Source organism: Urocitellus parryii, chromosome 5 (assembly GCF_045843805.1).
Source record: "Urocitellus parryii isolate mUroPar1 chromosome 5, mUroPar1.hap1, whole genome shotgun sequence".
In the NCBI taxonomy this organism is placed as follows: Eukaryota; Metazoa; Chordata; class Mammalia; order Rodentia; family Sciuridae; genus Urocitellus; species Urocitellus parryii.
Window position 1 is genome coordinate 182,432,619 of NC_135535.1, and position 27,610 is coordinate 182,460,228.

The 27,610-nt window shown below is 38.7% G+C and overlaps 1 protein-coding gene across 3 annotated transcripts in view; it reads right to left on the reverse strand.

Moving 5' to 3' along the window:
• Hpse2 (heparanase 2 (inactive)) overlaps positions 1–27,610 on the reverse strand; it is a 657,082-nt gene that overhangs the window by 14,709 nt on the left and 614,763 nt on the right. For all 3 annotated transcript variants that reach the window (XM_026394812.2, XM_026394811.2, XM_026394810.2), the window contains 2 exons: positions 10,927–11,072; positions 3,713–3,859 (listed from right to left, as the gene is read on the reverse strand). In XM_026394812.2, coding sequence (XP_026250597.1) covers positions 3,713–3,859; positions 10,927–11,072 — 293 coding nt within the window. The remainder of the gene's footprint in view (positions 1–3,712; positions 3,860–10,926; positions 11,073–27,610) is intronic.

Consider the following 27,610-nt stretch of genomic DNA (forward strand, 5'->3'; position numbering starts at 1 on the left):
ATTGTTCAGAGGTTCAGTGAGATACTGGCTATTAAAGCTAATATCCATAGAGTCACAGCCATAGGGATAGTGGGTCCCTGTGTTATTATATGATGAAGCACTCAAATAGATTGAAATTATGGCCACTCTATTCCCTAGTTTCTCTACACACAGAGCATCCTCTGGTTCAGATAGCTTCTCACAGATTGTCTGAGGGCAGGGGATTGAACCAATTACTTCAAAATGTCATTTCACTTCAGAATACTTAGCATCCACTAAGGTCAGTGTGTTACAACAGCCAATGTGATGAATGTTGTTTCCTTTTTTTCCTTATCTTTTGGATTATTTTTCCCACCAAATGGGATTGAGCAAGACACACAGGGAAGAACCCTAGGATCTGATCTACCATCTATTCTGGGTTTGACTTTTCCCTGGGAAAGTGAGCACCAAGAAGTCTTCTATTTTTGGATATAAATTGGCTTTTTTTTGGGGGGGGGGGTACAGATTCATATTGCTTCTATTTGTTGAACAACATAGGGGATATTTATGTCTCAGGTAGAACTCATTCCCTAGAGGATGATGTTTCTTGATTTGTGATTACATGATTTTCTCTTTTGTACATGATAGAGCTTCCCCAAAGGTGCTCCTCTCCTCTGACTTATCCATAATGAAACTATTTCCTGGTGCAAATGGGGCCATCTTCCAGAAAGGTGTGAAACCAGGGAACATGGCCAGGGAGGAACTCACAGCTGGGGGTTTTCTAGAAAAACAATTAGCCAGATATTACCACAATTTGCTCTTGTAGCACAACCTCTTTGTGTGGTCCTTTAGTGGCTTGAAGAAGCTCCTTTGCTAGTGACCAGAGAGACTTCTCCTCTGGGAGCAGGTGTAGAGGGGAATAGAAGAGAAGATTATATAATTCTAGAGCTGGAAGGGAGTGGCACTCCTACCCAACCTCCCACCCAGGAAGGAATCAGAGCACCTCTGGAGATACTGCCCTCTTTCTCACCTCCCCAAAGCCTCCTCTGTGGTCAGACAAGGTGAGCCTTTGGAAAATGAATTCATTTTTTTTTTTTTTTAGCAAAATCTCTCTTTTAAATTGAACTCCTTGTTTTTGTGCCATTTTGGAGTATTCTAGGCCAAATCTGTTTACTTTTGCCTGGCAGTTCTGTGAGTATCTGAAAAGAAGTCCTCACGAGTCACTTTACTTTTCTTCTCTGAACAAAATATCCCCATTGCCGTCAGCCATTCCTTGACAAATATGTATTCCAGATGCAGAATACCCTTCTCTTGCACTCATTATTGCAGTTTCTAAAACCTCTATCCTCTAGGGTAAAAAGCACCCACCTTTTGTCTGGTTCCTAGAAGGAGAAAAATCTCTTATGTAAAGAGTTGAGATTTGTGTGTGAGGTCTTATGACTGGCTCACCACTGAGACAGGAAGCAGGAACCTTCTTTGTGAATCCAGATGCCTAGCCTGTGTCTGATTAGTGGCCCAGGGTGCTTCCTGTGAGAGCTGACATACCTTAGTTCTGAGTTCACATGGAGAAACCCTTTCAGAGATTTCAAATCTTTACACCCTGGATGGCAATTCTAAGAAAATGAGAATCATTCTACCTCAACCAATCAAAAACATTTTCAGGTATCTTTCTACTTCTGAAATCCTAGTCCAAAATGCCTAACTGGTGGCTTGAATAGGGCACTACTTGGTCTATATCCTTTTCCTGGTGCCTCCGGATAGGAGCAATTGCATGTTCCCTCACTCCCAGAACTTTCCATCCATTTCTGAACTAATGTGGCTTCAGGATTCAAGGAACTAGCAGACTTAGAACAAAGAGTTTGGCCCCAGAGGCTTACAAAAGCAAGAGACATCCAAGACTGAAACCACTTTATTTTATTTCCTTTCATTTTTCTCTTCATGTCTGTTTCATTGAAACCACACCCTTTCTAGAGACCCCCAGCCAGAACCACTGAAGACTCCTGCTCTTCAGTAGTTACTGAGCAGAACACTGGACATGGTGTTGGACATGCACCTGACAGTCTCTGCCCAGAAGCTTATAGCCCAAGATGGCATATCACAGGGTAAAGCCACTGCGTTCTAGAGCAGGAGAGGTGATATATTAGTAGTTTTTAGGAGAGGAACAGACTTAGAGACGTGTTTAGGACTCTTGACCTGTTAGACAGCTTGACCTGTTAGACCAAAACACTTGGCCAGTTGCCTCCATGTAGTGTACATGGTCTTCCTGACACTGGGCAGGCTCAGTTCCTAAGCTCTTTGATTTCTGGGAGCCTTAACCTGTTATAATCACTGCAGATGAGTCAGTCATTCTGCCAGAAATGGCTTTGCAGGACATTATTGAATGGTAGCAGGAGACTTTAATGCATTCATGGTCCTCAGGAAATCAGGCCCAGGATGAGAGTTTTAGGGCTATGAAGGGTGTTTCCAAATATACAGTAATCTTTGAATTTTGCAGGTGTGGAAACTGAGGCCAAGAGATGAGGATTTGCTCAGGTCATACAATTATTTTATGGTGAAACTGGGACTAGAACTGGGTCTCCTGCCTAGGATAAAGGCTGGGAATTAAGCATACCAGTCATAAACTACTGGGAAGTTGAGAGAGAAGGGACAAAAATACTCAAAAATCCTGCTGCTATAGGTAGAATTGGGAAGAAAGAAAAGTGGAGGCCATGGACGTGAAGCCAGGGGAAAAAAGCCAGTATGTGAAAATACAGATCTAGGGTGGGCTAAAGAGACTCAGTAAGTGACTTCCCAGATTGTGTTTTGTTCCCATTGCACATACAGTTGGAAGCCAAATGCAAGCCACCAAGGTTGCAGTGAAACAGTGAACAATTATAGCACAAATATTTGTGGGCAGCTGTGGGAGTGCAAGCCACCTGCTCCAAGTTTACAGCTTTGTTAAACTTGGTAAACATTAGAAATGGAACAGGAACGCCCCCAGTCTGCAGAGCATCCCATGCCTTTCCTGAGAGGCCTTGCTCAGGGAGCTGGGGATGGCCTTGCCCTTGACCAGGTCCTTCTCACTCTGGGGGGAACTGCTTTCTGTTGGTAGAGTAGTGTTGTCAATATGCTGTAGCAGAGACTGAGGGAAGTAGGAGGTCTCATGGAATTTTACAGTTTGAAAGGGCCACAGAGTCTACAGAATATAATCTCTCTGCTTTTGTTTAGATGGAGAAACTGAGATTGAGCTGTGATGTGCCCAAAGTTGTAAAGTGGGGGACAAAACCGTTGACCCCTTTTCCATGCTTCTTCCTTTAACACTCATGAGGCTTGTAGATGGTGATGAAAAGGGGTCATAACATTACAGAATGTTACAGCTGGAGGGGACACTGTAATCAACTACCAGGACTTTGGGTGGTCACGTGACCAGGGGCATCATTGGCATGTAGTGGGCAGGTGCCAAGGATGCTAAGTAGCTGGCAGTGTGATAACCTGACATGATGAAGAACTGCCTTGCTCAAATTTCAAGAGTACCCTTGTTGATAAATATTTTGTCCACCACTTGCCTTGACTGTACTAAACCTAGAGACAAAGATGGGCTTGACCCACGCTGCTGAAAGTCAGCAGTTTTCTGACTCTAGACCACTCTTTGTTCTACTCTATGCCACTGAAGCCCAGAGCAAACCACTACCATCAGCAATGGGTTAACTCCAGCTTCCTCCCCGCTCAGCTCCTGCCACACTTACTCCTAAGTTATTTCCAGGTTTGCACTTACTTGGACTTCAGGCCCTCCTGCCCATAGGGCTGCAGCAGATACTGGTGCACGAGCTTGTCCCTGAGAGTTCCAGCCAGTTTGATTTTCTTTCTTGATCGATGCAGGTTGATAATAAACAGTGTAATGGAGCCACGAACATAGTTGTGGCTGAGATCCAGAAAAGACAGAAGGGAAAAGATGGAAACAAAGTGGTCAGTTAGATGCTCCTAAATTATTTATATGCTTTACAAAAGAGGACCACCCCAGAAAAGGACACTGGTTTTATGGCTCTTTGTCACAACAGACCTTCAAGACAGGAAGGCCTTGATATTGTGGTTTCCTGAGAAGATACCTGCTTCCCACCACATTTCTTGTATTTTAAAAAATGTACTGCAATGATTTTAGAAAAAAAACAGATATATAGATATATGTATATAGAAATACATATATTTTCTAAGTATGGAAGTAAAACATGATTATTGCAAACAAACAAACCTAGAAAAATATATAAAAATACAATGAAGATTCCCCATAATCATTTAATCTTGAGATATGACAACATTTTGGAAAATATTCTTGCAGTATTTTTTTAGTTTGAAAAATATTTATTAAGTACATTGACACATACAAATATATTACTCAGTTTTTATGTAATTGGGATCACATTATTCATACAGCTTTTTTCAGTTAACAATAATCTTAAACATGTTCTCATGCTATTATATATTCTTCTACTTGTAAATTTTTCAACCATAGAAATGTAACATCATTTATTTAGCTAATCCCCTACTTTTTTGAACTTCTGTTGCTTTCAATTTTTTGCCATTATAAATTATGTCATGAAAAGCTTAATTGTACATAAACTTTTTGGAAATCATTATTATTTCTGATAGATAAACTCTTAGAAGTTGTAATATTAGGCCAAGGGAAAGCACATTGTATGTTTTGTCACCAAACGTTCCAGTCTATTTCTAATGGTGCCCTCCCCATGAGAAGATTTTACGTCCTTGATCTGCTGAACCCCAAAGTGATCACATAATTTGCCTTGTCCAGTGAAATGCGAGTGGATGCTAAGACCTCTGGGCAGAAGCTTTAGAGGCCAGCCTATGTTTTTGCCCCTAATTTTTTTCTCTGCCAGAAGACTGACAATGTTTTGACAGAGGCTATGCCTGGGTGTTGGAATAAAGATTATGCAAAACAGAGCTACAGGGGGGCCATGGTGGACAAATAGTATGAATCAGAAATAACCATCTTTATTGAAAGCTGTGGAGATTTTGGGGGTTCTTTGTTATCACAGCATAACCTCACTTATCCTGATGGGTACACACATTTTGGTAATGTTAACTCTCTAGAAATTTTGCAACCATTTGTTTCTACCAGCCTCTGAATGAGAGCACCCATTTTCTCATACTTTAAGAGTATCAAATATTAACCTTTTAAAATACCCTGTCAACCTGAGAGGTGAAAATGGGATCTTGATGTTTTATTAATTTGTATTTTTTCCAATTCATAGTAAGGTGCAGCATTTCTTCATTTGCCCATTTCCATTGCCTTGCCTTTCCTCTTTTGTAAACTGCCTGTTCATGTCTTTTGCCCATTTTCCTATTCATTTATGAAAACTATGTACTTATTAAACACAGCAAACCATTGTATACAAGATTAACCCAGATTAACCCAGTTTTCTTTGAGCATTTCAGTTTGTTTACATTGTATTCTGATATATAAAAGTTAAGAAATTTTGTGTAGTTGAATTTATTTATCTTTGTTGACTCCTGCTTTTGCTATTTTACCTGCCTCAAGATTATAAACTATTCACCATTTTGATTTCTTTTAAACCTGCACAGGATGTCCAGAAGCCTAAAAGAGCTATATGCTTATGTGTAAGAACTTTTCAGCAAGCACTGATGACACTATAATGATTTCCTTCTCTCAGCAGAAAAAGAAAAAAAAAAAAAAAGCCTTGTTTCTCAGGGGTCCCTGAGGGCCCCATCTGGATGGGTTAATGAGAGGAAACAGAGAAAAATGACCCAGTCCCATCTTCAAAGAAGGAGTTCAGAGAAACTCTAAGTCAACTTTGCCCAGAGGAGAACAGTGTTCCTTGTCGACGTAGCACCCCTGGTTCCCTGGGTCACTCATCTCTGCTTCTAAAGGTGCTAATTAAGAGTTGAGCAGTCAAGGGCAGGTCAACTTGGAATTTTTAAAAGACATGCAAGATTGCAAGGCTATTCCCTAGAGATTCGGATTCAATCCATTTAGGTTTGTGGCCTGTGAACCTGTATTTTAAAAAGTCTTTCTGAGATATTTGGTCAATGATTTAGGTTTGATAACCTCTTACCAAAGGATAAGGTTACCTACCTGTCTTTCCACCCTGGCCTGAATGATTCTGCCACCAAAACTGGTCCCATGGCCTGGCTCTGCTAAGGCTGTATATAAAGCCCAGAACCTCGTGGCCAGCAGCCATTTTATCCCTGAAAATGAGCCACACCAGGTATTTGTCAAATGGACCTTTCCACTGAATAAAGAGATGCTTGCTGATCTGGGATCTGCTTCATGCCTCTGTCATTTGTGTGTCATGCGCTTACACTCACTTCGAACACTCCATTTAAAATTATGAGGAGAATTCCCAGAATATTCTGCTGGCTGTGCATCAGATGATCCTTTTTGCATTCTTAGGAGGGAACAATATTGTGTTCAAAGATTTCTGGATGACTGCATTTATGTTCTGATAAGTTATTAAATGATTCTCCTATGCAGTAGTACCTCCTCTGCCAGTCTTTTGGAATCCCCTAGAGCACATGAACTAGCTTTTGTAGCTACATGAGTCAGAAGAGAATATCAATGATGTGAGCAGACTTGTGTCACCAGAGCTCTAAAGAAAGATATTGGTGGTCTGTGTTGGTGCTGACCATCACTAAAGAAGAATACCAACTAGATTTCTCTTGGGCTTCCAACTCAGCTTAGCTAACATGGAAACTTGAGGAAGATACCATTAGCTGCAGGTGCTCTGGGCTTTAGAGTGTGAGCAAAATAGGCATGGTGGGCACCAGTTTTGCCAGACTGCAGTAATTCCCTTTTGCAAACTATCAAACAACACTCTCAAAAGCCAGCACTGGAGGAGGAGAGAGCCACATGCTTGCATTTATGAGTTTCTCCTCTGCAGAGCTGGGGCAGAACGAGCCCTTGGAGACTTCAGAAAGAAGGGTGGGAATGTGGGGAAGTGGTGGGTGGGAGAGAGACCTGAAATCACAGCATTGCTGCAGGAAAGTTGTCTTTTCAAGCTGCTTGGCAGTGGTCTGATTTCCATTTACATAGATCCCCTGGGGGAGACAAACCCATACAGCCTGGGGGACTAAAGTGCACAGGCTCTCACAGAACTCCTCAGGAGCCTCCTAAGGTAGGAATTGGCACTGCCTCAGCCATCCCTCGCCCTGCCTGGCTGAGGGGCAAAGACATGAAGCAGAGGACTTATGGCTACAAAGACACATGCTTGGCTGGGGATGACATTAACCTGACAGTATGTGTGGAGAATGCAGATTCTTGAAGAATGCATATTCTCTGCTATAGAAAACTAACCCTGGAGAGTATCTGTTTCTTAAGAAATTGGTGTCTGAAGGCTTGGTCAGCAGGCCATTTTGACTCCTGATGTTGTCAGGTCTAGGTGGCTTTTGGTTTTCTCAGTAAATGCCCCTTTCCAGAGAGAAACTGTCTCTATAGAACTTCTCTCTTACTCCATGTCTCACTCATGGTGAAACTTTTTCGCCAGCAGCCAATCCATGTATCTGGAGTTCATCTTTTCTGGCTGCTCCTTTCCTGCCTGACATCTTCTCTGTGTTACCATGGGAGGAGGAGGAAGTGAGTCAGGGAAGGGAGGCTGTACTCAGAATATCTTGAAAGTAAGAGGTGGGAGATGTCATATGGGAAGTGCATCTTGAGTTCCAGATAGAAAACAGTTGTGTTCTAGAAACATCTCCAGTGAAGCTAGGAGTCTGGGAAAAGGAAGAGAGGATGATGCTCTGCAGTCCATGGTCATTCCCAGTGAAAGGCAATGTGCTTGAAAACTGGGTTGCTCCATTGTCTCCAAATCTAATTCAAAGGTTTTGGGTTCGGTAAAAGTCAGGTCCTGTTTTGCCAAACATTTTTCCCCTTAATTTCAAAGCCCCTGTGTATTTTAAGGGAAATTTAATCCACATGTTTCTGATTCATTTACACTTAACTCATCAAAATATTGTTTTGTAACAGTCATTTGATGTCCAAGAAGCCTCAGGAACCTTTTTTATGAGCCTTTAAAAAAATTTCTTCTGAAAAACAGGAAGTTGTGTTTTGCCAATAATAAACGAACTTGAACCCCAAAAGGCTCAAGTTTGCTTCAACATCCACCAGGTTCCAACTGGTTCTAAACTTGGCTAAGGACCTCAATTCCACCCCAGAAACATACATTGTCTCAGCAGAATGGCTCATAAAAAGATTTCTCTGTCAAAACTTTATTGTTCTCTGAACAAGATCTGCCATTCTGCCCATGTCCTAATTTGTTAATTCCAGAGCAGAAAGCAGAAAAGCACCTGCTGGTGTTGATATGAGCAGCTTTGTTCCCTAAATCAATTACGAGACAAGGTTCTGCTAGGTCAGAAATGATCCTCAATGCAAGAGGCTTCCCTCAGAGGTGGTGAGGTGTCCAAGTCAGTGTTTTATGTCTGAATTTCAAGGAGACAAAGGACTCCTGTGTTCAATAGAGCATTGGGACAAATGGCCTTTAAGAATTCTCTTCTTTGCATCATTAATGCTGTTATTCACGTACTGGGGTGATACCACAGAACCCTAAGAACTCAAGAAGATAATGTAAATGCAAACATCTGGCAGGATGCTTGTCACAGAGCAAGTGTCCAATACACCCTGGAGTGTAGGAGTTGTTGTTCTAATAGACACTTTCTTTGGATTGCTTTACTAGTAAGTTTATACTTTTTCATCCAATTCCTGTTTTGTCCCAGGACATTCATTTTCAGAGTACTGGTCAAGGCTGATTTGCATGAAAGGAACATGCTCACTTTGGGATAATTCTGTGATTGGCTTTTTTGGCCACACCTGAACTAAATGAGTCAGTAGAGCTTCCTAATGATGATTGTGGAAGATGGATGTGGGGGCACAAACCTCTCCAGGCACCTGCACCCACCACAGGGAGGAGACCTGCAACCTCTGTGGCTCAGTGGGTCCACTGTGGTCTTTCCTTCCAGACCTAATAGGAACAAGAAGACCTTTGCCTCATTTTTTTTTATCCTTAGCATCACATGTGACATGGATTATGAAAGCTTTTTTCTTTCTTTCTTTTTAACAGGGAATGGAAGAGGAATTGATAGAAACCTAGTGGCACCTCTTCCCCGGAAAGGTTCCTCAGTGACTTCCCATAGAAAGTGGAGGTCAGCCAGGATGGAGAGAGAGAGGATCCAATCCTGATGATTTTACTCACTTGTTCGAGGTCTCATGGTAGTAAATGGGAGAACTCCTAACCATTCTACCACACCACCTTCCCTGGCTAATGTGGTGACACCACAGAGGAAAGAGCCATTAACCAGCAGTAACATCTCAAAGCCCTATTTCTACATTTGTCCAGTCTTTCTTTTATTTATCAAATATTTATAAGACCTTTTTCATGCCAGTCACTATATTTGACATCAAGTTTATAAAAATGAATGAGACACTGGCCCAGGGTTCATGGTATCCCGAGAATATTGTAACAACTTCCATGAGAATGTCAAAGAACACTGGAATGAACATTGACTTGAGACCATGTGAGTGGCCCTCCCTGAGGACATACAACGCCTGCTAAATCCATAAGGCTACTGACAGTTTTTCCCTGGGTCCTCAGGGAAAAGACCACAGCCTGGTGTGTTTTCCAACAGGGACGAAGGTGCAAAGATCAATTTTTCTGTCTTGAGGCTGGGGGTCCACCTTTGGGTGGTTACCTCAGGGCTAGGCAGAGACAAGAAATACAATGCTGCCTTGTGTGATGATCAGATAACTTCAGGCCAAGGCCATAAAGCAGTCACTCTCTGTCAGGTATGGGATCGAGCTTCCTGCTGAGCAAAAGGGATGTTGAAAGCTTCTGGCCTCTGCCCAAACAGCCTCCCCTCACCTACAATAGGCACTTGTATCTACAGGCATGACAACTGCCCCCAACCCCCACTGCTCAGAGTGCTTCTTTGAAATAGCTTATCATGAGGAATTAACTGGCTTGGCTCCTGTCTCATCAAGGACAGAGAAGTAGCATCTGGTGTAATCTGACCATGGCAGCTCTTTGGCTTCCCCTCCACTTGATCAGTCCTGATAGGCCCAGGAATGGAGGTCTAGCAGGAGGCACTAGCTACCTGTCCCTGCCCCAAGGTTTTTCTCTGCAGTAAGAGAAAGAATTCTCTTGTCCAGAGCAGCTTACTTTGCCTTAAACAGGAAGTTATGTCAGAAAGACCTACTTGGCCAGATGAGTTTTGCTTTAGGCCCAGTTTTATGTTTTTCCCTTATGGTCTAAATGTTTTAAAATTTTTACCTGGCAAACTTTATTTACTGATAATTAATTTTCCTATTTATTTTAAAGACAACTCTAATGATAACACCATATTACCTCACTGGATTGTTATACATGTGAGCACCCCCATCCCCCCGAAAAAGAAGCCTACATTTTATTTAGCCTTTTAACACTTAAAATAATGAAGAAGATTTTTGAAATACTGAAATGGCTCTAAAGCTGACATGACTACCTTTGGGTACTCGTTTAGTTCTAGGGACTCCAGTTTGAGAAAGTCTGGTCTAGGGCTAGGATTCTAGTGGTGTAGCTCTCCAGCATACATCTTAGAAATGGAAACTTATTTTCTCAAATTCTGCTGGTGGATCATAGGGTGAGATTTGGCCACTCACCTTGCCTGAGTCTTACGCACACAGAAAAAACCTTGTGGGCATTATATCAACTGGCACAGAGAAAATGGCCAATAAAAATTTATTGGATGAATAAGCAAATGAATGAATAGCATGTATTTTATTAACCTTTTATGAATAAATCCTGTAAATATGAGAAGGGGAGTTGACTTGGAGAAAAATCTACTTATCAAAAATCATTTAAAACCTGCAGAGTATGGTGATTCTAGAGGCAGTTTTTAACTACGAATAATGAACATAAATATTCCTTGAAGGTATACCAAATGGGGGCAGAGCCATGGTGGCCTTTCTGTTCCCTCTCTGTTAAGACTTACTTGTGGTGGTTTGTGCAGTGAGCATAAATCCTTAGTTTGTCCCGGATCACTCGGCCTGGCCTTGGCTTCCGCTGGAGCCCAGCCACATGCACGGCCAAAACTTTGGGGCCGATCAGGCGCTTGTAAAGGAGAGAGAGCCAGTAGTCCTGAGGAGAACAGAGAGGTGGAGGAGAGTCAGGGAGAGACCTCATGTTTAGGTGTTCTGAGTGAACATGAAAAACACATCAGAAACCACTTCCTACCAGGGGTCCAGCATGGTCACCCACTGAAATGCTTGCTCTGGGTTGCTAATGAACTGGGTTCTGTCTAAAGTGGCCCTTTTCACTGACTAAATGAGGAAGGGAAGTGGAGTGGACCCACAGCTGCACACCAACAGATGAATCAAAGCTTTTCATATATGAAATAACCAGCTAGGGCCTTCTATTTTCAACTTTGTTTCCTATGGCTTTAAGTGGTTTATAGCTTTGGTTTAACTGAAGAATGGAAGCATTCTAACCCTAGGATTGCTACCAATTATGAAAATCCAAAATAGTATTCTCCAAATATCATCAATGGGGACCCACTAGCCAAAGGGGAGGGAGATGAAACTTCTCCAGCAAGGAACTCAGAGTCCTTGATTCCAGAGCCAGATAGGCAAACAGAATCATGTTTGCATGCCATTCTTGGTTATCCTTTGTATTCTACAATAAAAAGAATAACTCTCAACTAAAAAGAATGTGATAATTTTACCATTCCAGGTTCCATATGTAACTGCTTAATAAATATTCTTTCTATAACATGGGCGTGTGTGAGTTTAGAAAAGCCTATCACCACCTTAATTTCAGTTGTTGATATTATCACATATAAAATTTATATTTCATATAAAATTTATATTTTTATTGTGTAAGCTCTTAACAACTACTATGGAGTAATGACTTCACTGTTTATAACATGTAAATAAGGCTTCCTAATTCATTTGCCCCACCTACCTTGGAATTCAGTGAACATTATTCAGTGCATACTCTAGAGTGTTCAAGACATCATCCTCATCTTCTCTGCCCTCATCTTTACATCTTTGTTTTTTTTCTTGTGTGGTCATCTATAACATTAGTTGCCCCCAAATTTCTGGTGAATTGTATAAATGAGAACAAATTCTCAAAGCTCCTTGTCACCAGAATAGCTCCAAATCTTCTCTGAGTAGCAGGATCTAAGCCCTGCCCAACTATTTAACTTAATTAATTTTAAGTGGCCCTTGGATGGCTGTTAAATATGGTCTCCTAATATCTAAAATGACAAATATTCAATTATTGTCAATCACATAGAAGGAGAAAATATCATTGGTTTAATTTACTCTGATTTGGTTATAGTTTCTTTGTTTTTCAAATTACTTTGTGAAATATCTATTACATTCCAATGGAATTTCCACCTTTTTCTTACTGATTCACAGCATGCCTTTTGAAAAAAATAATAAAGGTTCTTAGGGATTATTATTCCTGTTCAATAGATATGAGAATGTTTAAAGGTGTATCTCAGGCCACAAAACTAGTCAGTGCTAACCTGTGAAAGCAAACAGAGATTTATTTGCCCCCCATGGCTGTACAATACATTTATGTACTCTGGAGGGGACAGTTATTTGTAGTATATGGAGTTACTGTGATTCAATTTCTGATTCCTGCATTCTCAGAGCATTCCGAAGAAAGGTGAAAGTACAAAACATGTCTATTTCTCCAATTCCAACTCACTTGCAGCATGTTTAAACATGTCTATTTCTCCAATTCCAACTCACTTGCAGCATGTTTCTTTTTCTTATCCTTCATTTCAATGTCTTACCACAAACACCTGGTTTTTATTTAGGAAATATTAAAAAGCTATAAAGGCTTGCTCTCAAACTTTGCATTTGGAATGGCTGTGATTTTTGCATCATGGTGATTTTCACTTAAGACACATTTATAGCAAGTCACTCACATTTAGGAAAAAGAGATATTATGTTTAATTCTCAATAATTTTGTAAAGATAAATATATATTTCAGAGAAATCAACATGAATACTCTTTGTCATTATTAAGTGATAGGGTTGAATTTTCACTCAGGTTTAATATTAACTTCAAACTATGGGAAAGCTAAGTGCCAGAATATTCTCTAAGAAGAGTTGAGGATTTTTGGGCAAAATCTTAAAGAGGTTTTGAATCGATACATAAAACAAGTTGATGGAATTAATTCTTAATGACCAGTATTTCCCCTCAGCTTTTCTTATTAAATTAAATTTACCATCTTGACCAATTTTAAAACTCAAACTCTATACCCACTAAACTTAAACTCCCCAATTCCTTTCTCTCCTAATCCCCTAGAAAACACTATCCTACTTTCTATGTACCTCATATAGGTGGAATCATACCTTATTTTACTTTTTCATGACTTGCTTATGTATTGTAGCATAATATCCTCAAGGTTCATCTATGTTGTACCCTAGGTCAAAATTTCCATTCTTTATGTTCCATGTTTTGGCTTTATTTGTGACCTCACATGTGGTCTATCTTGAAGAAAATATTCCATGTGCAACAAGAAGAATTTTATGCTACCGTTGTTGGGTAGAATGTTTTGTTTGATCCAGTTGGTCTATTGTGTTGCTTATATTCTCTGTGTCCTTAATTATTTTCTTGCTGGTTGTTCTAACCACTACTGAGAATGGGGATTACAGTATTCAACTACTATTGTAGAACTGTGTATATTTCTCTTCCCATTTCTGTCAGGTTTTGCCTCATATAAATTTTGATGTTATTAAATGTATGAATATTTATGATTGCTAAATTCTCTTGCTGTATTCAAACTTTTTTTTTATTACTACATAATGGCCTTCCTTGTCTGCTATAAACTTTTTTGATTTAAAATCATTTTGTCTAATATTACTATAGCCACCCCTATTTTCTCTTGGTTACCATTTGCATGGAATTTTCTTTTTCCATTCTTTCAATCTGTTTGTCTTTGGACTAAAGTCTCTTATATATGGCATACAACTGGATTGTGTTTTTTTTGTAGAATCCTTTTGGCCAATCTGTCTTTTGACTGGAGAATTTAACCCGCTTATATTTACAATAATCATTGATGAAGAATGACTTCTATCATTTTGTTAATCTTTTCTATAGGTCTTTTAGCTTTTTGTCTTTCATTTCCTGCATTACTATCTTCTTTTGTGTTTTTACTGACTTTTTGTAGTGAATATTTAAATTCCTTTCTCATTGCTTTTCATGTGTATTCTATAATGTGTGTGTGTGTGTGTGTGTGTATGTTTGTGTGTGGTCACTATTGGTATTACAATTAACATCATAATTACAACACTTTAATTTCCATTTAAACCAGTTTAACTTCAGCAACACAAAAAACAAAACAAAACAAACAAACAAACAAACAAAAAACAACAGTGCTCCTTCACTGCTCTGTCCCTACCTCTCAATGGCTTATATCACAAAATTACCATTCTATACACTGTGTTCTCTAAAACATTAGCTAATGATTTTTTAAAAACTAGGTTTTTTAAAATTATGTAGAAACAAATATAGGTTGCAAATCAAAATTACAATAATGCAAATTTTGCAACTAATAATTATTTTTAAAAATGTTTTAGTCTCTAAAATCATGTAGAAAATAAAAAACAGAGTTACAAACTGCTGTTACAATAATACTAACTTTTAGCATTGCCCATGTATGTACCTTTGGTGAGATATTTATTTTTTGTATGACTTCTAGCTATTGTCTAGTGTACTTCCATTTCAACCTGCAGTATTCCTTTGAACATTCCTTGAATGGCAGGTTTAGTGGTAGCAAACTTCCTCAACTTTTGCTTATCTGGGAAAGTCTTAATTTCTTCCTTAATTTTGAAAAAAAAATGATGAATATAGGTTGACAGTTCTTTTCTTTTGGTACTCTGAATAGATCAGCCTGGCTTTCAAAGTTTCTGATAAGAAATCTTCTGATAATCTCTTGTATGTTATGAATTGCTTTTCGCTGTTTTCAAGATTCATTCTTTGGGTCAGGAGGATTGTAAGTTCAAAGCCAGCCTCATCACCTCATCAACTTACTGAGGCCCTAAGCAACTTAGCAAGACCCTGTCCCAAAATAAATATAAAATGGGCTAGGGGTGTGGCTTAGTGGCTAAGTACCCCCAGGTTCAATCCTGGCACCAAAAAAAAAAAAAAAAAAAAAAAAAGATTCTCTCTTTGGCTTCCAAAGTTTCATTATAATGTGTATTGGTATGGGTCTCTTTAGGTTTATTACTTATACTTTATGGAGCTTCTTGGATGTTTATGTTCATGTCTTTCATCAAATATGGAAAGTTTTCTGTCATCACTTTGTTGAATATTCTATCACTTACTTTCTTCTTCTGGAACTCCCGTAATGCATATGTTGGCACATTTGATGGTATCTCACAGATAGATACCTTAGATAGATACCTGTTCACATTTCTCCAATCTTTTTTTTTTCTGTTCCTCAGAATTGATAATTTCCAATATACTATCTTCAAGTTTGCTTTTCTTTCTTCTGCTTGTTCAAATCTGCCTTTGAATTTCTCCACTGATTTTTTTCATTTCAGTTATTGTATTATTTGGCTCCAGAATTTCTTTTTGGTTTGTTTTTAGGCTCTTTATTGCTATTTCTATTTTGTTCTTACATGATTTTCTTTACTTTCTTCACATTTTTAGGAACCCTAAGCTATTATTTTAAAGTCCTTGTCTAGTGAATCTTCCATCAGATATTTTTCAGGAACAGTATGTATTTATTTATTCTTTAAATGGGCCAATTTCTGTGTTTCATTGTATGCCTTGTGATTTTCTTGTTATTGAAAACCAGACATTTGAATCTAATAATGTGGTAATTCTAGAAATCACATTCTCCTCTTCCCCACAGTGTGTTGTTTTACTGTTTTCATTATTTCTTTAAATTGTTGTAGACTTTCTCTGTGCCAAGGATCAGCCTGAAATATAAACTTAAGGTTTTCTTGTTTTTTATCTGATCCTGTACCTTTCCCTAGGCATGTTAGTTAATTTCTAATTTTCTCTGCATATGCAGTTGTTTTTTGAATGTCTGGCTACTCAAAAGGGAAAAAGAAAAAATATGAAGGTGGTAAATAAAAAAAGCACAGATCTTTTAAATCCTTTGTAGTCACTTCAGTTGGGAGGGAGGGGTTTACAATAATGGTACAAAAACAATGACTGCCTGTTTCTCTGTCTATACCTCTGTAATCAGAAGCAGCAATCAGCCATCAGAGGAGAGATCTGAAGCAGCAATCAACAACCAGAGGAGATATTAGGTAGTAGTTTGTAATGAGTAGTGGAATGTGATCCAATAATGTACCAGGGACCTGGGATTTCTTTAAATTGCCTAATGAATAATTGAGTAACTTGTAAGAAAACAACAGGTGTACTAACCCTGAGAATAAATAGATGGAAACAAAGGGAACCAAGTAAGAAATATGTCAAGAAGGAAAAGACCTACAGGGCTAACTCCTGATAGGGTCAACAAGGATCATTGTAAAGTTAGAATTTATGGCTGAGTTTTTCTCAGTGTATATCTAAAGGGAAATTTCTTTATTAGTACAGGCACCATAAGATAAAGTTTGCCTGGTAATTGACCCCAGCACCCACATTAACATAGGATTGACTTGTAGATGAAGCCTCTTGAATGGGATGATTGACAGACAGGACAACTAGGATCCAAAACTCCCACACCCAACATGAAGCAGGAGTTAAACACTGAATTGGTGAAGAATGCAGAAGGTAAACTCCAGTTCTCCTGTGAATGTCAAATGGTAATAAATTTGGAAGTAGCATTAAATTTCATTTGTTGTTTTCTACTCAGAGATGACCCACTCTTTTTCCCTCTTGAGGGTGTTTTTTGTTTGAACCTTAATATGACTTATAATAAAATTCTCTTGCTTGGCTTTTCATGTCTAACTCTAAATTTGATTTCGTTGGGACACAGGAACCGAGGCTTGGAGCTTTGGCTCACTCATTTGCCTGTGACAGAGACATCCCTGATACTTGGGGGACAGTGTCTTTTTGGCCTCTTCTTGTGTCTGCAAGCTGTGTCTCAGCTGCTTCAGGAACTGTGCACAGATGCCTGCCACAGGGCTAAGGGATAAGGAATGGGTAGTGTCACTGATGAACTCAGAGCTGAAATTGGACAAGATTAACTGCAATTCATCATCCAAGCCTTCTCTTGCAACTGTAAGCTTTCAGAGTACCAAAATAGTTAGATCAGACAGATTCTGCCAGTGCAGTTGTCATCTAGGTAGACAGATTGATTCTTAGAGCTTCCTATTCCATCATCTTCCAGAATCCTCTGCAAAATATTTTTTAATATTAGTAGTAAGAATCCTTTAGTTGTATATGATACACATATCATATTCAATTATTTTTGGTACTGGGGATTGAGCCCAGGGGTGCTTTACATTGAGTTATATCTTCAGTCCTTTACATTTGTTATTTTGAGGCAGGGTCTTGCTAAATTGCACAGGTCCATCTCGAATCCTCCTGCCTTTGCCTCCTGAGTCACTGGGATTACAGATGTGCATCACCCTGTGTAGCATGCTTGTCAAATTTTTAGTTTACTTTTTATAATTTTTCATGAAGAATTAAAAAAAATTTACAGAAATGTATCAATGTTTTTCTTTTGATTTCTTCTGCTTTTATTCTTAGAAAGTCTTCTGCATGCAAGGATCAGATATATCTTCACTTAAATTTCCTCTGGTTCTTTTTTTATATAATTTAAAAATATAACCTTTAATTCATTAGAAATGGTTTGATATATGGAACTAACTTTATTATTTTTAAATAACTTAATAAATGGTTACTATAGTATCATATAGTGAATAAGCTATCCTTAAGTCCATCTTTATCATACAAGTTTATAGATGATATATATCACACGTACTTGATATTAATGTTTTAAAAATGATAACACGATGTGCATAATTTTGTCTTTTTTTTCATTTAATGTTTTGAGACTCAGCCAGGTTGATATATGCATGTATAGTTCATTCATTTTCAATGTTGTATATTATTTCATTGTGTGAACATTCCATAACTTATTTATTCATTCATTTGCTGATTTGAGTTGTGTACAAATTTTTGCTAGTATAAGCAACATGGCTTTAAAATTATTGTTCCTATTTCTTAATAAACAGATGAAAAAACCTAGGGGAGTATTATTGCAACTGTGTTAGAGACCAGCAGCAACCTCAACATCTAGGACTTTGAAGAAATACAAATCCACAGAAATAAATCATTCTTGGTCTACTGAGTTAGAATCTCCAGGGGTGGGGCTCCCAAATAGTGTGGCTCTCTGGGTAACTGTGATGCTCATTAAAGTTTGAGAATCTTTATTTTAGATTTATACCAAAGAGTGGAATTGTGCCATTATAGGTATACAAATATTCAACTTTACAGGGTAATGCCTAACAGCCTTTCAAAGTGATATCAATTATTCCAAACTACTTCCAGAAGTATCTGTGTACTTGTTATCACTTTCTTTTTGTGTGTTAAGAAGTCCTTTCTTGGGGCTGGGATTAAGGCTTGGTGGCAAAGCACTTGCCTCATGTGAGGCACTGGGTTTGATCCTCAGCACCACATAAAAATGAATAAACAAAATAAAGATATTGTGTCCATGTGTAGCTAAAAAATATTTTTTAAAAATAAGTTCTTTCTTATGTCTAGCTCAGAAAGATAATCTATATTTTCATTTAAAACTGTATTTTTTCTTTTATGGTTAAGTTTTTAATCAGTCTAGAATTGATCTGGGGTATATTGTGAGATAGGTATATAATTTCATGTTTTCCATATACCAGCATCATCTATTAATTAGTCTCTCTGTTATTTAGTGATGCATAATGCCCATACATTCATTGGTCTGTTTCTGAGTTCTCTAATGCAGTACTGCCCTGCACTATTCCTTACTGCTTTATTCTGTATCGTGAAACCTGGTAGAGCATGTCCTCCTATCCTATTCTTTAGGAATGGCTTTGCTAATCTTGGGCCTTTGCTCAGTCAAAGGCATTTCAGAATCAGATTATTCAGTGTCTTAACAAAATCTATTGGGACCTTGGAATCACATTACATTTAAAACTCAGATGAAAAGAATTTACATTTTTAGACTATTAAAACTTCTTACACATAATATAAAAAGAACTATCAAAAACTTCCTCTACTTGAAGGTAAAAGTTCACAATCATGTAATTTCTCTTAAGAAATTATCATAGATATGTTATAAAGAAAATAAATCTGTAACAAAACAAAAGCCATGTAAACCTTTTTTTATCTCAGTGAATGAAACCAGAAAAGTTTATTTTTAGGAGTTTTCTGGTAACTATTTGGTAGTAAGCATAGCAAAACAGAGAACCCAGTGTTAAGCCTCAAACTTGCTCTGTTGGCAGATTTGCTGATTTTCCATCTCTAGAGAAAACACTTTCAAAGTGCTTCTACATTCCTCTTCTCCCTGTCTATCCATTCGATAGTCTATGAAAACTGTGCAGGATCTCTTCACTTCCATTTCCAGAGTGTGCATCACTGTGCAAAAGCCCTCATTACCTACATCCCACCTCCAATTCAAAGGTCTGTACCCAGGTGAAGCCTATGATCTGGCAATGACTGGATTTCTCACATTTGGAAGGTAAATACTTGCTTTATGTTTTTGAAAACATCAGTTCACAATTAGCTTAAATATATTTTTAAAGCACACATAAGCTGTAGTCAAATTGAGTGTGCTATATATGAATAAACAAACTTTAGGACAATGGTTACTGAGGATGTGACAAGAGGAATCAGGAATGGTGAAGGGATGGAGAAGGGATTCATAGATTGAGGGGAGTTATTGCTAATGTTGTAGTTTTGGGGTTGCATGATGGACTCACAATTCTGATTGTATCATTTTGCTTTAAAAATAACATATTGGCACAGCTAATCTTTTGTATGTGCCAGCAATACATTAAAAAGATAAATGATGGAACATTTTGTATGATTTGTTTATTAGACATTCCTTTGGGCAAATGATACTGATGACCTGCCCATTGGCTGGCATCTCTTTTAACTGTTTTGCACAAGAGAGATGGGTTAGTGGTCATTTGCTCTTAGTTTATCATCTCTTCCTCAGGGGAATGGAGGACTATTGGTGATCCAGTTCATGGAAGAGTGTTACTTTTACTTAGTGCCAGAGACCATTTTCGTACCCCCTTTCATCCTTGCTCTTGCCTCAGTTTCTCATTTATCCTGCCTCTTTTTAAAAACTCCATCCTCTCTTTCTATTCTCAACTCTCTCTCATGAAAACTAGCTCTCAGCAGAATCGAATTGTTTCCTTTCTGCTTCCTTCTCTCCCTTTGTCTTCTTTCTTTCCCTTTTTCCCATCCTTCAATTTTTTAATTTTAGTTATTTATATATGTCATTTATATAATCATAAATAAAATTAAATAAATGAAATGACTTCTGAATATTTTTTAAGGAAAAGACACGAAAAAGTGGGAAGAATATCTTTATGCCTAAAACAAAAAGGAGAAAAATAAACATAGGTACATGTATAAAAAAAGACCTTGAATGAAAGAACATAATGAGATGTTACCAGATAATGTGAGTTATTAATAAGAAATGTAAATATAATGACTTTTTATATCAATAATAAAAAAATTATCCAATGAAAATGTATTGCAATTTTCAAGGGACAAAGAGAGACAAAGACAGACATTCCTTAAATGCATCAGACATGAGAAGCTGAAGAAAAACAGAGTCCATTTATTAGTTGGAGGTGAAAAACTAATAGCATATGACAATAAAAAGATGGAGGTTTTTAATCTTTTCTTTTTCTTCAATATTTGTCAAAAATTCAATTGCTGTCTGGAAGCTAGACAAGAGAGTACATGAAGTGAGTAAAACCAAAATAACTAGGAAAACAGGAACTGACAGAGGGTTACAGGGTTGATTGGATTAACTGCTGAGTTCTTCATTCCTTGAGGTCTGAAACTAATGGGCCAATTCCTGTAGCCCAGTTGCTATAGGAGGTGCTGTAATTCAATCACAGAATGCCTACTATGTTCAAGGCTCCGTGTTAGGCATTCAGGATACTGTACTGGACATGTCAAATACAGTTCTTGCCACTAGTAAGCTTATAACCTAGCAGGAAAGACAGTCCTTAAAGCCAATGAGTTAGACTATAGGTGCATGAAACCATATTGGCTTGGTTGGCTTCAGTTAATTAATGCCAATGGTGCTAATGATAGATTCCAAGAGATCCCATAATAAAAGGTTTGATCCAGTTCAGGAGGTTGGGGATGGTATCTTTCATAGAGTGATTTTTAAGATTTGAGGAAAAGAGGGGAGGGGACAGAAAGTTATTTGGGCAAGATAAAGAAAATTTACAAAGCCCCTGGGAAAGAGTTTGACATGTCTGGGAAAATGAACACAGACCAATTCAGCTGGCTTTCGGCAAGCAAAGGCAAAGAGTGACACAAGATGAGAAAGATAGATCAGTTCATGTGGACTTAAGGATTTTCGAATTCATCTTAAAATAAATGGGAAACCATACTGAAATTTGAAGGGAAATAGTGAGATTATTCCACTTAACATTTAGCAAGTTGACTTTCACAACTGCGCAGAAAATGGATTGGAGGAAACTTAGGAGGTTAATTTAAAAGAATGATGATAGTTTTGGTTGAGGAAGTTAAATTGAAGTGAAAAAGGATTTGAAATATACTTAGGAGATAACAATGATGGGACTGGTGATTGATTTGGTCAAGAGAATGAGCATGGGCCAGGATTCGTAGCTTCTGAATGCTCACATGCTGGTTCTGCAGGATGGGATGGCGACTGGTTGCCCAGCAGCAATCGTGGGTTTCCCTTCTACCCTCAGTCCCACCTCCTCCTCACCCAGCCTAGCTCACTAAAAATTAGTGATGGCAAATTCTGCAAGAAAGTAAACACCAAAAAGGGAAAAAAGGGTCAAACAGAACAATAACAATGATGAACCAGTGTGTATGATTTGGTTCTGGGTTTGTTTTATCATTTTTAGTGCATCTTAATCTAATACATACTTTGAATACATATCTATGTACTTCACTCAGAATTTCTGACATTTACTATTTCCAATAAACTAGAGCTAGACAAGGGGACCCTTGCTTCAGAAGGCCAAGCTCTGGCCCTCCTTCTATGAGGCCCTCTCTATGGGGTGAGAGACCCAAAAGTTCAAGGGTGCAACCACCTCCCCCCCAGCTACAGCCCCTTTCTTCTAGACCATGTTCTAAGTATCCAGAACCCCAAGTGTTCTCTGCTCAGATAACCTCTCTCATGTTTCTAGAGCATGCGTTGGCTGCTAACTATAGTCTGGCTTTCAGACCTGGAACGTGAGTTCTGGTGGACCAGTGCTCTGGGGTGTGTTCCAATAGGTCGAAAGGTGGCAAGGGAACCTGCATATTCAAATGTGATTAGGGATTGGGTTTGTGGAGGGGGTTGCCTATACTGTGTACTCATGAGACCTCTGATGATATACTAAAGAGCTGGGGTTGAAAAAGAGTGGGCTGGTCTGTGGCCCTAGGCTCTGACCAATCCAGTGAGATCTGTAAATACATTAGTTGATTCTTTTATACTATAAGCATTTTATGAGTACATACGAGTGGTGTACAAGGTGTTTTGTTCAGCCTGAGGGGTGCAAAGATGATGAAACATCTTTCTGTCCTCTGGGGACTTAAGAGCCAACACACATGTAAACAACTCTCTGTAAAATTAAGTTGACTAAGGTAAACATCATGTGAGCAGAAACTGCTTGCAGCATTTTGGGAATTCAGAAGGGGAAACTTTTTTTTTTTTTTAAATGACTTAGGAAATTCAGGGAAGGCTTCACAGAGAAACAAAAGTAGAAAATTAATTTACTTAGAGCTGAAAGATATACACTCAAATCCTGGAAAGCTATTGATTGCCCTTAAACCTCAGTGTCCTCTTAGGGATTAAATGAGAGAATGTACCTGAAAACATCTATCATTTTGCCTGATTTAAAAGAGTATTTAATAAATGTTGCTTCTTCTTCTCTTTATTCCTTTAAAGACTTTTTATCTTCATGAAAATATTCCACGTACACAGTTACATTTCAGGTTGCCCCTAAGATATTGTGTGTGTGTGTGTGTGTGTGTGTGTGTGTGTGTGTGTGTGTGTGTGTGTGTTGGGAAAGTAAAGTACGGCTGGAAAGAAGCTCCTTGAGATCTGGGATCTCCTGAATCCCCATTGCCCTAGATGTTGGTATTCTTTGAGTGGAAAATCAAATAGGATTCACCTGGAGCTGATGGCGGGCTTCCAGGGTTGAATAGGAGTGAAACGATAACTTGAGAAAGTTCAGAGAACCTGGTTTTCCTGAGCTCTGACAGGCCCTGTTGCAGGTGCCTCAGCTTGTTTAATCTCAGTATTTTCTGTTTCTGACATTTGAGAGCAAAATTACAAATATTTTTCCTCGTGGAGCCTCTTGTGTTACTTCCAAAGTCACAAAAACCAAGTTCATCCTAAGTGGGCACAGATGCTACACCAGTAGCCACCCTTCATCTAGATATTTGGCTGTGGAGAGCCAAGAAGAAATGAGAGGAATATTACTGTTGGTTTTATACCAGATGTGGTGGGCTGCCAGAGCTAACATGTAGGGGAAGCAACCCCATAGCTCCATCTTCCTCCACAGAGAGAAAGCTGCCAGCCAGATCCAGAAATTTCCCATGTAAGGGAGGCATCTTCAGAAATTCTAAAAGCTACAATTTTTCTGCTTCCTTTGCTACTTAGGGAAAAAAAATTCCCTCTGGTCCATTGTTTGACTATTCTACTTCCTACTGCTTGTAGACCATAGAAGAAAAACCAGAGGTTTTAGTCCAAACTGCCCCTTCCCACTTCATCTTTCTCTATCTGGCTTTTTATGCTCAAGGATGGGGATTTTTTTCTTCCCACGACTGATGGAGTCTGTTTCTCTAATTACTTCCTATTCCAATCCCCTCAATTCACACATACTTTGTTAACTCAGATAATTGCCTTAGGGGCTACTTTTCCAAGGAAGCCCCCCTGTGCCACCCTGCCATTTCAATTCTGTGTTACATGTTCTTAAAGAACCATTCCCTTCATTTAGGACACCTGACTCAGTTTGTATTTAGAATGTATTGCTAGGATTATCTGACTCATATGTCTCTTTTCTTCTGGACTATTAATTCCATGATAATTGGACCATAATATATATTTTTATAGCTAAATCCCTGGAGCCTAACACAGCACCTAGAACATAAAGGTACTCAATCAATGGGTGAAATTAGGAGGACCCAAAGGTACCCATTTTCCCTTTAATCTCATCCCCTGCTTCTTTCATACAATCTAATCTATAACTGGACATCAGGTAATTTACTTTGAAAAAAATTTAAAGATATTTTCTTTATTCAGACTCATCAATTCTAGGCCTTAGTAAGGGTTGGAGATTGGTTCTGTTGGGGGCTCTTTGGAGCAGCCAGAGGTAGTGATGATGAATTTCTAACCCAATACAAATGGTGGTGATGCCCAAGCCAGAGAATTGAGTGATATGGAGATCCATGCAGCCTCCAACCCAGAACCACAGTCCAAAGGGTCCTCATACAGGGGCATCAGAAGTACCAGGACATGAAATCAGAATTACAGGCATCTGTGACTGAAAACAATCATGAGCTTGCATGAAGATGTGCCTTCATCTGCTCACTGGGAAAAGTCAGGCAATGCTGTCTGGGCTCAAAAGGTCAGGGCAGAACTGGGAAATATCATGTAAAAAATGCCAAAGTTTTCAGTGAAAAGTTATTTCAGGCAAAAAAAATGCATCTGAACTATTCTTGTTTCAGCAACTTGAATAGCAGACATGGAGGTTTAGAATGCCAATGAAGCATTTCCTGGTGTATAGTATGTCCTACCTCCTAATGTTTTTTCTTTTTTGGGGTGGCACTAGGAATCAAACCCAGGGCCTCAGGCATGCTAGGCAAGTACTCTATCACTAAGCCACATTCTTAGCCTTAGTGTTTAGTATCCAGCATGAATCACCAAATAGTGTAACCGATGTGGAAAAACTTGGCACTCCTCAAAAAGTTAGACACAGAATTAGCATACGACCCAGCTATTCGACTCCTAGGTATATAATGAAAAAAAATGGAAAACAGGGACTTAGATACTTGTATGTGAATATTCACAGTAGCATTATTCATAAAAGTCAAAAGATAGAAATTTACTGAAATGCCCACTTAGGATAACAAAGTATATATTATCTAGTCACATAAAGGAATAAAGTTCTGATATGTGGTTCAACAATAATATACTGAATTGTGAAATAAGATAGACACACATGGACAGATATTGTATGATTCCACTTAAATGAACTACATAGAATATGCAAATTCATAGAGACAGAAAGTAAAATAACATTACCAGAAGCTGGAAAAGGCAAGAGTAGAGTTACTGTTTCCTGGTTACAGAGTACTAATTTGGAGAGATGAAAAATTTTGGAAATAAATAATGGAGCTGATGCGAAACATTGTGAGTGAACATAATGTCACTGAATTATAGACTTGAAAATTGTCAGGATGGAATTTTGTGTTACATATATTTTACAACAATTAAAAAAGAAAAGAATGAAGAAATTACCAGATATCAATGTATTTGAGAGTAACTTAGCAATATACATCCCAAGCCTTAAATTGCTGCTTACTCTTTGACTCAATAATTCTACTTCTCATAGCATATTCCAAAGAAATAATCATAGATACATGCAAAGATTTGTCTGTAGGATGGTTAGAGTGGACACGATCAGTTTTGTGCTCTGAGATTCATTCTTCCTCCTCTGGTTACAGCACTCTCTATCTTCTCATTTGGATTTGGAGAGCCACTGACCTAGAGTGTGGGAAATGGAAAACACTGGGGTATCCCCTCCCACACAAATCACAGAGGCTCTCAAAAATATACATACAGACATACTTGCATTTTATATTTAATGGTGATATGTGAGAAACAGCTAACTAATGAAAAGATAGCAAGCAGAGGATAAAGTATCCAAAGGGGCATATGCAGGAAAAGGAGAGAGAAAATGGGGGAGAAAGACAAAGATTAAAAGTGAATAGTGGAACTTGAATGTGAAAGCTAGGGACCAGTGTGTTTGTGTGCCACAAAGTCCTTGACTAGAAATAAACAGATAATATTTTAGAAGGATTTTCTGGCTAGATACCATCACCACCACCACCATCACCACCAACAACAACACCATCACTGTCATCATCATCCACCATTGCTGAGCACTTGTGATGCACCGAACCAGCTAAGACACATTCTCATACTTTGAAGAGCTCAGAATTTGGTTTCAAAGGCCAGTGATGTTTCTGAGCTAATTCTGAGGTTCCATGTTTCTTTCCTTAACTGACTCATCCTTTTGATGTTCATGGACAGAAAAGGGCAAGCCCCTATAATGGGTCCTTTCTCTCCCTGGACACCTTTTCTCTCTTTTACCATCTAAGCTTTGCTGCACCAAAAGTGCTTGTATAAGTTAGAAAAATTAAGATGCATTTAAGTTGCTTGCAGAATAGATTTTACGTCACACACTGCCTTCTGAATAGGCTATAGAAACTGAGTCGGGGAGAAATCTTTGGAAGGGAAGTTAGAGAGAAGTTGACTGATTCCTTCGTCCAGGGTGGCATCAAGATAGCATCTTTCTGAGTTCAAAAAGTAGAATTAAGCCTGTGAAATCAGCCACAGACTTAACCACAGTTTTAGTAGGCCAACATCAGGCTCAATGGCCCCAGAGGAGATATTTTCTTGACAGCTTCTCTGACAAAATCAGGGATTCAGAATGCACAAGTGAAGGTGGCCTTCACCCAGACAGCTCCAGGAAAACCTGGGGAACGTTGCGTTGTCCACGAGCTATTTTGCAGCTGCTTCAATTAAAGAATTAAACTATATCTGAGTAGCAGCAACGTCTACAAGAGCCAAATTGGATTCTTTCTTGGAAAACAAGTTACAGACCACATCTTTATTGTGCAGACATTCATTAACAAATATGTTAAAAAAAAATACCAGTTGGGGAAAGATGTTTTCCTGCTTCGGAGACTTTTAAAAAGCATTTAATTCAATCTGGCACGCATGGATGACCCTGAAATGGCTACAATGTGTAACTGGTGGGAAAGCATGACCAGAGGAGCTCTGCCTATCAATTCACCCTCTGTGGGACAAATATGCCCAAAACTTACTGAGGTCAAGGAGACAGGGCCATATCCCTTCATTTTTTTTCTGAACACCAAAGAAGGAGTTTTTATACTTGAGGCACGTCTAAGTTCTTTCCTGAGGAAAAGAAATGCTAGGTACAGATAACAAGGCCAGTCCCTCCATCTCTCCCCTTGCTCCTGAGCAGAATATATATTGCAGCTTATAGAACCTATGGCCACCTACAAAAGATTTAAAAACTAGATTTTCAGTAAATGTTCCCAAATTATTTCACATTTCACTTCTTAAATGTAGAATTTGCTGCCTGTGATTTTTTAGGGTCCACTAAGATTATCTGGACTCCAGACCCTACTCTACAAGGCTCAAGCTCAAGTAGTTGCTGGGTGAGAGAAAACAGGCCTATGGAGTAGAGCCTGCCTCCATCAGGAATCTTGACAGGAGGAGACAGCAGCAGTGGAGAGAAAAGGCAGAAAGCTTGGCTTTTGTTC